Genomic DNA, 10,934 nt, shown 5'->3' with positions numbered 1-10,934 from the left:
CATTGTTGCTTCACATCATCATAGGAACAAAATGGCACTTGATTTTTTGAGTTTTTTTGATTGCACTGCTTTGTATCTGCGCGGTTTATTTGCACATTCCATATGAACATGAAATGTGAAATATCATGGCTAATAGAAAAAATTTGGCACCAAGAGGTAGAAAGGCCACTGCGTTTCGAACTAGTCAGAAGTTAAGTGGCAAGAAAGAGTTATCGGACAAACTGTCCCAAGTCCTTTTTTCACAGTTTCACATCAGCTGTACAATCTTCAAGGTCAAACAAAGAAAACCGCATTACACAGTTTCCACTGCAGCAAAAGTCCTGAAAATGTCTTAAATCTCGGGGGGCCAGAAATTAAAAGGATGAGATCTGATTCTAAGCTTCGTTTCTGTATCCAACAGGTTGATATCGCAAACCAATTAATAAACATAAAGGCACCCAGGCATTTGGGGTAAAGCAAACTTTAAAACCGAAAGATAAACCACGTTAAAAGTCCCTCAAAATATAACATCTTCACTTTCCACTTTGTCTTTAGTTTATTTTCCGAGTTCTGCTGCTGCCAACTGGAATAACAACAAAAATACTACAGCGTTAAAAAAATAAAAATGGAAGCTGAGAACCAGAGGAGGGCTGTGACAGGACAGTCATTCCCTGGATCTCAGCCTTGCTCTGATATGTACACAGGTGGAGGGTCACTACTGTATGGCCAATGCTAGGAATGGACACCGGGGGGGAACATTCTGAACCGATCACCATTTAAGCCCGATTTAGACTGGGCAGCGCATCGTGTCTTGCACCGAAAGCTAGCCGATCTACATGAGTATTCTGTTCATTCAAGTGTAATGTGCAAACAATTGTTACTATCTAACCATTTATTCCAGGTCTTAGCCTGGTAAACCATAGCCTGGCATGGCAAACCATCCCGGTCGCGTGAATTCACATTATCATTGTCTTCTGCAGAGGGGTGGGGCGTTTTGCAGAAACCAAAAAGTGGAGGAGCCAATCAACGTCTGCGCTCAGGGCCCTGTGATTGACAGACACTGAATGGCTCTTCCACTTTTTGTTTTTTGCAAAACGAGCGGCTGGGGCCAGACCAGTTTTTGTTGTTTTGTCCTCCTGCGCGAAGCGGGGGAAAAAAAGCTGACCACAATCCAGCTCTTGCCGCCCCGCGGGCGTGTGCACGAAGCGAGCACAAGCGCAAGAATTTCACAGGGCCGCGCCCGCTTGCCTCTCCGCCCCTCAACTTCTCCACACGTCCCAAATAACCACCCGTCTCTCATTGAGTCTTTGTGTCTTCTACCGGAACCCACTGCTCGTCATCAAGTTATTGGCTTAGGAATGTGATAAAAACAAAAAAAATATCCATGAATTCAAGTCTCCATGGGTTCTCCATGAGTAATCGATAGGAAAAAAAGTAATGTTGGGGGTGAACTATCCCTTTAACTCTTACTTTGAGAAAAATAGATGATATACAAGCTCAACGCATTGTGAACTTGTATATCATCTATTAGTAGATGGGCTCTTTTCGGTGCAAGACACCAGCGTGCCAACTAAATCAGTCGATATGCTATACTATCACTTCATCTTCCTCCGCACAGGGTCATCAACAACAATCAGATATTAAACTGATAAGAACAGATTCTACACTTGATCTTTAGCCAAAAGGCAGAGGAGAGTGGAGGCTCAACGATGTGCCACTCACCGGTGTTCATTCTAGCAAGATTGGGCCCTTGGATGGAGATGGAAAATAAATACATTGTACAATCTTCTTTTATATACAGTGTGATGGATAGGGCACAGTGTGTGTTAAATGAGGTGCTCTCCATTTTCTTTCTGTCACAGCAGTGAGTGTTGGGCCGGCTCCACTTCACTTCTCAGAGAATCCGAGATCTCTTGCTGGCCAGTGACCCATGCTGAAAGAAAGAAGAGACACAGTCAATCCGGGAAAGCATCTGTGTCATTTTAGAGTTTAGAGAGAAGAGAGAGATAGTGAGATAAGAGAGATAAGAGAGAAAAGACAGACAGACAGAGACAGACAGCACATTGGTTATCAAAGTGGGGTGACAGCAGGGTTTCCGGCAGACCATTTCTGCCTCGGCGCCCCGCTGAGGCAGACATTTGTAGCGCCGAGCCAAAAGTTTCTGGTGAAAATGAAATGTTGCAATGCACACGCGCACGGCTCAGGAATGTGCGTGCAGCGCTGCAGACCAAATCTAAATACTGTAGCGCACATTAGTTAACAAAAGGACTGGTCTAAAATCTGTCTTAATTTTAGTTCGCGAAAAAAGACGAGACGAAATATTTTATATTATTTTCTTCTCATCTTTCCTGTGATATGCAGCGCTCTGTTTATAAACAGCTGCTGCTAACGTGCAGTGACACACACACACACACACACACACACACACACACACACACACACACAGAGTTGAATGGACAGTTATGCTGCGCTCACAGCAGCGACAAAAGTTACAAATCCAAATCCATGTGCAGCCCTGGAAACATCCACATTTTTCAGACCGAGATACAAAACAAACAAAGGATGAGTGTGTTAGTTTCTCTGGCCTACCTTAGCCTGCTTGTAGAAGTGGGGAGCCAGTTCAACCAACCAGGATGATTCAACCGCAGTCACGTCACGCATGTAGTACTTTGAAGTCTGAACCACTTCATTGAAGATAACCCTGGGGAAGGACAGAATGTGATAGATTTAATTTGATTAATAATCATATCGTCGCTGTCAGGCGCAAACCTTCTATCTCTGTACTGCAACTTTTTTATTTTCTTTAACAAAAAGAACAAAAAAATTGCTAGAATATGTGTATTGTATGAATGAATTTATCAATGATATATATGGACAGACTTAACGTACCATTTTGGAGGCGTCTCCCCAAACAGCACAGAGTTGGGGTGGATGAGAAGCTCACGGTCGTCACGTAGAGTCCTGACAGGGAGAGGCAGTGGGTTATATCATTGTGATCGCTTTAATCAGACATCAAGCTCGCCACGCCTTAGTTTAAGGGTTCCCAAACTTTTCAGGCCGTGACCCCCCAAAATAATCATATTTGAACTGGACCCCCCACCCTGACAAGCACTTGGAATTGTAGGAGTTGCGGCATTACATTTAGTTTGACTGGGTTCCACAGATAAATATTGTGAAAATAGTCGCTCACAGACAAACATATAGCATTGTAAGCTTGTTGTGAGCTTGTAGATCGGCTATTTTCACAATGTTTGCCTTTCTTGCGTAATATTTGACAATTTGGCCAATTTGGTATTAAAAAGGTCTTAAAAGTCATTAAATTGACACTTTAGAAACGTGCAGATACTGTATGTCAGTTTGTTTACTGTGGAGTGAGAAAACAATGTTGCACATTAAGCTAATCATCTGGGGACCCCCCAAAATAAATTTGGTCCCGACCCCCAGTTTGGGAACCACTGGCACAGTGTTAGGAAACAACACAAAAACATAACCGAATGCCATGACAGATACCACCGAGTGTGTTTTTAACAGGTGTGCCGTCACATCTAGCTCTGACTCAGGCCATATGTGACTGCTTAAATCAGCCATCATCCCATCTGAGAAATAGTTTAATATTGTACGTTTGACACATGCAAATCATTTCTCTTCCTTTCTCCATGGTCGGTCTCTCACCTGTAGGATCCTGAATGGTGAATGCGGGCCGCGTTGGCAAAGAACCCGACAGCAATGCACTTCAGGATCACATCAGGGTCACCTGGACAGCAACACAACGGCAGAAATATTAATAAAAAATGTCTTCAACGCCACATGATATTGTATGATGGGACAGGCACCACATGACACACTTGCACACAGATTAAAGCAAAATAAAATGTCACACTTTGTGAAACGGTGTGAAAGGTGTCCCCCACACACTAACGCTGTTTCCTAAACAATTAGTACACAATATGATGTAAAATGATGATGTTTTGGTCATTGTTCCTGCTGTTCTACATACTGCCAACCAGGTGAATAAATCGCAGATTGAGGCTTTAACCTTTTGCTTTTATGATATATCCGAGACCATTAGGGTCTTATGGAAGATGCTTCTGAACATATTTCTAGTTTGACCACTTCAAATGCGCTAATCTTAAAACATTAACCGAAACTACCCCATATTCTACGAGCTCTCAATGCGTTGCAGACGCATTGAGAGCTTGTAGATCGGATGTTTTCGCTACACAACATGCTTCCATAGAAGACATGCTGGCTTCTATGGAATCCTGACTGAAATCAGTAGAACTTTAATCCACGAACTTGCAGACACACACACACACACATACCTTCACTGGTGTTACGCGGCACTTTGAACTTGTTCATGAGCCGACGCAGCTGCTCTCGGACCGTCACGGCTCGCAGGAGACCCTTGTAATTGAGGAAGTGTTCCTGACACCACTGGGAACTCTTCAGGTGCTGAAACAACAGAGAGAGACATGGGTGCAAGGTTAGCCAATGGAATACAACCACCCAAGGACACTCATCTGTACATACTTTACCCATTTCTTTCTTAAATTGTTTTAATTATGTTTTGACACTGGCTTTGGCAATGTAAACATAATGTTTTCTCATGCCAATAATGCTCCTTTGAATTGAATTAGCATGTTATTCAACATTGTCAAATTAAAACCTTTGCTTGTCTCGACCTGCAAGCCCCAGTGTTGGTCTGCATTTCTACAGTGTCTTTTATCCAAAACACTTTACAGTTTAGAATATAGTATAGTAGTTTTCTAATAAAAAATACATGCTAATCTTCCTTTATGCCCTCATTATTATGACACAAATAAAACACTAAATGCTGAAAATGTTTGTAATTCACCCTTTGTTTATTATTTCATTATTTATTACTTTTCATATACTAAATAATAATTACTCACCAGTGTTACTCAAATATTTCCAACACATCCTGCAGTAAGACTAGACTAGAATCACACATGCAGTCATGAATCATGAAAATCCACTATTGTAATTCACTATAAAACAACCACGACTTCAGATACTTTTTCGATAGTCAGACTTTAATTATGAATGCAGTCACATTACACATCAGAAACACTGTGTCTCCCATCTCATTGAGTGACTATACAATAAACAGTTAACAGGGCATTTCAGTGAGCATGTAGACCATAGTACAGTTAAAACATCTCTACAGGATGGCTCTCTGTCATTTTAGTTGAGTCTTGTTTTCCTGTTCATTTCCATCCTTCTCCTTATCTATCCCTTTAAGTGTATTCATACATTTCACTCCGGTTATGTATTGATTCTTTACATTCTTTTCTACTGCAGGACAGGATATCAGTATGTAAATCAGTCATTTTCATAAGTAGGATCCAAGTTTTTAACCACATGTTTGTGTTATTGTTCTGGGTATAATTACATGAAAAGAATAAAAAAATAAAATACAGAATTGGTACATTAGTCTGATACATTATACAGTAAAACTACAGATGAAACACAAATCAGAATATACATTAAATTATTATATGTTTCAGTGTTGAACCAGGTGTGTAAAATGTATTTTAAATCTCCAAATAGGTGTAGCCACCAGTTCGAAACACATTCATGGGTCTGGTGCAAATGTGGCCATGAATGAATGACAGTTTGTCCAAACATCAACAAACTAGATGGATATGTTTAATGAAGCTGTTGAAACCCATAAATGTCCCCTTAAATTGAACTGTAGGGAGGATGGCATTGCTTCAGAAGGTCGTGCCCTGGCACAGATTTTACCATAAATGATTGAAATGTCTGATTGTCATAAAATCTGTTAATTATCTTTAATACATGTTGTCAGAACCTGTCAAAGGACAAATTTCTGCTTTGCAGTTATATTTATCATTTTGATAATTTAACTCTGAACCTAAAATATTATAATAATAACCATCAGTAACAAACAATCATTACCATTATTAATTATAAACGTTACATAATTTTTAGCATTACTATTATTATTGATAATGGGATTTATAATTATTGGTTATGGTTATTAACTAAAAACTGTAGATATTATTCATAACATAATCATCCCATCATATGAACATGTTGATGACATCACAGATCAGAGACTAGTGTTACTTTAGACACTTGATTGTCATCCATAGACCACAACACATCATATCGTCTCTGTCGGGTGGAAACCTCATACAGTATGTTCCAAAACTGTTACTTTTCAGGATTTAAATAAGCATCATTTTTTATGCTTTTGTGTGACGCTGTAGAATTATCAAGTACAAGTAGGGCGTTCATTTATGAAATAAATGTGTTTTATATGGAGATAAGAGGTTTCTGCCCGACAGAGACGAAATAGACACTATACCACTAGTAATGTTCCTTTACTTGTTCCCCTTTAAAGTACTTCTTACCACCCATCATCATCATGTCTAACTATCCAGAGTTACACTGACCTTCCCTGGTAACATCTTCAGAGGGACAGTATGATCAGTGTAAATGAATGGAAAGAGTGTGTCAGTGAAAGTGTGTGTGAAGGTGTGTAGGTGTGTGTTAGTATCAGGATCAGAGAAGGACAGTTTTCCTTCATTCCAGTCCAGCTGGACTCTGATCCTCTGAGGTTTCTGCTTCACTGAGAGAACAGTGAGTGGCACTGGTGAGGAGCATGCTGTGTATTTACCTATATTTAACCCTATTCTCCATAATTGACCCCCTCCTTTCCCCTTCCTCTGAAAGGACTCTGATAACAAACCTACTTGCCAGTTTGTATTGTCTCCAACCTCAACATCCCAGCTGTGAGTCCCTGAGTTAAAGCCCTCAGAACTCAGGACATGGCCATAGTGGTCAAACCTCTCTAGGTTGTCAGGAAGCTGCCGTTTTTCTCCATATTTCACACTGGTCAGATCATCAGACAGGAAAAGGTCTGGATAGGCAGTGTTGGGGTCCAAAATGACAGGATTGTAGGAGACAATGTCCTTCATCTTGTCCCAGACTCTGAAGGTCAGGTTGCTCAAGTGTTTGGTCACGTCTATCAGTGCTCCTGAGACCGGCTGTGGGTCCTGCAGTGTGAACTGGACTCTTTGCATTGTGGTCTTGTAGTTCTGCAGGAATGAGATGTGTTCAGCTCTCAGCTCCTCCTCTATGGTTCTGATTGTGTTTGAAAGAGTTGATATGTCTCTGTTCAGACCCTCAATCTTCTTCTTCATCATCTGACTTTTCTTCGACTCTTCCTCCCTCAGTGCAGTGATGCTGGCCTCCTCTTCCTCTTGTAGAAACTGACGCATCTTCCTAAACTGTTCCTTCATCTGCATCTCTGTGTGCTGAGTCTGGGTCTGAATGTGTTCTGCTGTTTGATCATAGTTTGTTTTAACTTTATTAAAGACCTCCAGTTTCTCCTGTAAAGGCTTCAGTGATGTCTGGACTTCCGCCTTCTGATCCAGAGCAGCTTCATCGATGGGTCTGAATCTGTGGTCGGTGTGTTTTTTAGAATCTCGACACACAAGACACACTGGCTGTTGACATTCCAGACAGAACAGTTTGAGTTTCTCAGCATGCAGACTGCAGAGAACCTCAGACCCTGTTGAAGCTCTCTGATGTCTCTCATGTATGAAGGCCTCACACACATTCTTCAGAGCCAGGTTACAGGGTGGATCCATTGAATGTCTCTTCTTACAAACTGGACATTCCTTTATTACCTTCTCTCTCCACCATTCCTGCAGACAGGCTTTACAGAAGCTGTGGCTACAGGACAGGACAACAGGATCTTTAAAGATGTCACAACATACAGGACAGGAAAAAGCCTCTTCTGGAAGACACGACGTGGAAGCCATTTTGCCTTTGAGTGAAGCTACAAACACTCTGCTCAAGACAAGAATTCAGTCAGTCGTAGTAACTCTCCCTCCTCTAGAATGTTCCCTGAAGTTTACTTTCACTGTGAATCGTGGTTCTTATTAAAGTCCATTCAGCCTAACCCGAGTCAGCAGCAGGTTCAAGTGGTCTGGGTCAGTATTCCCTCCTGTAGCTGTAGAAAGACAGTCTGTCCTCCTCACTGGAAGTTGTATTTGATCTGAATTATTATCGGTCTCTCCGTGTGTGTGAGGATGATAGTACTGCAGTGTGAGGAGTAAGGTTAACAACCTCTCTGTTTCCTGTTTTATGTCAGGTGAGACTGGCAAGGGGCAGAGCCACAACACCATAAAGTTGTGGCAGTGATGTAGTGTTGTTGGCCATGGTGACATTAGTGGTAAACAAATGGCCCTCTTACAAAGGTTTCCGTACCGTAAACCACGGCAGTGGAAGAGACTTTAAAGAGAAGTAAATAGATGTCTCATACATCTCATACATGGAGATTCTGACTCTACTAGCTAATATTTGAATCAAGTTTCATCATGTGACTTCAAATTACAGCACCAAACCACAAACCACAGGGAAATTCAGTGGAGTACCACAATGTGCACGTGCAAAGCCCCCGCGCCGCAAATCTTGGGGGGTATTTTTTGGGGGTCCCGCAAGCCTTTTTGGGGGGATTTTGGGGGGCCCTTTACAATGATGTTATTCACACCAGAAATGTAGTACATTGCATGTCTTGACTTACACTAATGGAAGCAAGATGTTATAACCATGTCATTCCTGGAAAGCGTTTGAGTGAGGCGTTGAATTTAGGATAATAATAATAATAATAATAATAAGGTTTATGAGTCAGTTCTTCACTAGATAAAATAAAGTTTTCATTACAGGTTACTCAAGTGTTTAAAATTAAATTTAAAAAAGTAGTATTGCCAGGCAATACTTGCTTGAAAGGTAGTGTTGCCATGGCAATACAGTAGATAAACCTTTAATAAAATATACTACTGGACTTGCTCAGGCTGAGTTAACATATAGTCTATCAATAAATATAAATGTCAATGTACAGTCTATCACAATTTCTATTTAACAATCTAATGATTGAATGCAATTCAATCACAATTATCAGCTTATTTAAGTGCACATATAAAATGGGGGGGAAAAGTATTCAATTGATGACTTATAGAAATAGGTTTCTATTTCATTAATTAATATATTCATTGAGCGTATACTCGGACATTTACTTACTGTACCGGTGTGCAGTTAGTGCACAACCAAGTATTAAGGCATTAGTCCACATACCTTGATGAATGCTTCATACACGTTCAGCATGGTGAGATGATCTCCCTCAGCAACAGCAAACTTCCTGTGTTCTCTAGCCTGCAGAGTCAAACATCAGACAGATGTGATTTATGTTTTATGAAGTACTTCTCTGTGACGATGTACATACCAGTGATTCTCAACCTTTTTTTTTTTTTTTTCAAGGAAGGACCCCCCAGTTTGAATGATATGCATTAGGCCAAGGACCCCCACTTAATACAATGTGTTATCTCTGGGACCCTGATCTACACTCAGGGTTCCCTGACATTTTTAACAATGGATTTTATCCCATTTCCAGGCCTATAGCAATCATAAGGTGCAATAATGAGGCTCTTAAACATGTGTGCTACCAATGCCCCAAGACAGAGTCGAGCGAAGGTGTCATGTGACAAAAAGGAACAGATCTACAAGATAATAACGTATCACGGTGCAGCGTGTTGTTAGTTTGTAGATCCATGTGTTAATTATTTTGAGACAAATTAATTTAAGTTGACTCCAATTAATAGTAATTCATATTTACCATTCGAGTACATACCTAAACTACTCCATCCGTACTCAAATGTAACAGTCAAACAGTCAGCCTTGAGTCCATATTTATAACATAATGCAATGTGTTTTATCAGTGACCTATGGAGTGGTGCATATCAGTTAAGATAAGATACTGTATACATTTATAGGCTCATTTAAAAGTTATTGACGTTGATTGTTTTATGTAAGAAATCTTTTCATCGTAACCTCGTACAGAGTACACTATCTGTCTGTCATCATGATTTGTGTGCGTGGGAACTCATTTTAAACAAGCTTAGTGCTTTACGAGTTATCCAGTTTAGTAGACCTTGTATTGTGAATTGTACTTCCATGTACTGTTTCTCATGTCTTACAAAATAAAGTACACCAATCAATAAATCAACACCAGAGTGATACAGTACACTACAGCTGTAAAAACTAAAAAACGAAATCTTGTTGTGAAAGCAAGGACCTTATTGTAAAGTAGTCTGGCATGTCTAAATTCATGCAGTTTTAACATAATTCAGCAAGTAAATCAATTTCAAGTTTCAATGTGTGGCCCAATGTGTGGTACATTGTAAAACCCTGAGTGTTTATTTAACTCCATTTGTGCACTCTTGGAGTTAGAGACTTGTAAGGGTCCCTTTTGGACCCCTGGTGGTCCTCCAGACCCGATGATGAGAAACGGTGAAGGTACAATGTATTGCTTTAGAAAAGCCCCAGTTTCAACTCACAGCAGCTTTCTTCTGATTGGGCGGCACGACAAAGATGTTCTGAATCTGCATCATGGCGGCGATGGTGACGATCTCTTTGGAGCAGCCGAAGGTCCCAGACTCCAGGAGCATCTTGGCAAACATGGGGCTGAGAGGGAACTCTGCCATCCGCACGCCCATGGGGTCAGTCAGCCGGCCATACTGGTCCAGGCCTGCCAACACACACACACACACACACACACACACACACATTAATGGACAGCGATTTTGGAAAGGTGTTGGTGGTTTTCTTTTGCGTTTTCTTTAACCCATTAAGAAGATCTGAGGCCGATCCTACAAATGCCTTCTAAATCCTAACAGTTTTCTGAAAAAAAGTATGTTGCTATAAACCGTTGTTGTCAGGCAGAAACCTTGTATCTACATATTATATATATATATTTATATATATATATATATATATACACCGGTATATATATATATTTTAACTTTTTGTGTTTTTTCATCAATTATCGCCCTACTTGATCATACTACAGCGTCACACAAAAGTTAGCAGATCTACAAGCTCGAAACTGCTCGTTTTGAGCTTGT

General features: G+C 40.6%; 2 protein-coding genes across 2 annotated transcripts in view; both read right to left on the bottom strand.

The window, feature by feature from the left end:
- Positions 1–1,489: 1,489 nt before the first annotated feature.
- dhx35 (DEAH-box helicase 35) overlaps positions 1,490–10,934 on the bottom strand; it is a 28,043-nt gene continuing 18,598 nt past the window's right edge. Inside the window, exons 15-21 of the mRNA XM_084069467.1 lie at positions 10,368–10,558; positions 9,109–9,186; positions 4,302–4,431; positions 3,652–3,733; positions 2,869–2,940; positions 2,569–2,680; positions 1,490–1,912 (exon numbers count right to left, since the gene is read on the bottom strand). Of these exons, the coding sequence (XP_083925593.1) occupies positions 1,874–1,912; positions 2,569–2,680; positions 2,869–2,940; positions 3,652–3,733; positions 4,302–4,431; positions 9,109–9,186; positions 10,368–10,558 (704 nt within the window). The 3' untranslated portion in view covers positions 1,490–1,873. The remainder of the gene's footprint in view (positions 1,913–2,568; positions 2,681–2,868; positions 2,941–3,651; positions 3,734–4,301; positions 4,432–9,108; positions 9,187–10,367; positions 10,559–10,934) is intronic.
- On the bottom strand, positions 5,974–7,793 carry LOC311053786 (E3 ubiquitin-protein ligase TRIM39-like; the record flags this gene model as incomplete). Its single annotated transcript, XM_084069472.1, has 1 exon — positions 5,974–7,793. The coding sequence occupies one exon, from the start codon at positions 7,791–7,793 to the stop codon at positions 6,396–6,398; it is 1,398 nt and encodes a 465-aa protein (XP_083925598.1). The 3' UTR covers positions 5,974–6,395.

Source organism: Gymnoscopelus microlampas (assembly GCF_963454915.1).
Source record: "Gymnoscopelus microlampas genome assembly, chromosome: 10".
In the NCBI taxonomy this organism is placed as follows: Eukaryota; Metazoa; Chordata; class Actinopteri; order Myctophiformes; family Myctophidae; genus Gymnoscopelus; species Gymnoscopelus microlampas.
This window is presented reverse-complemented; position numbering and strand designations above follow the sequence as displayed.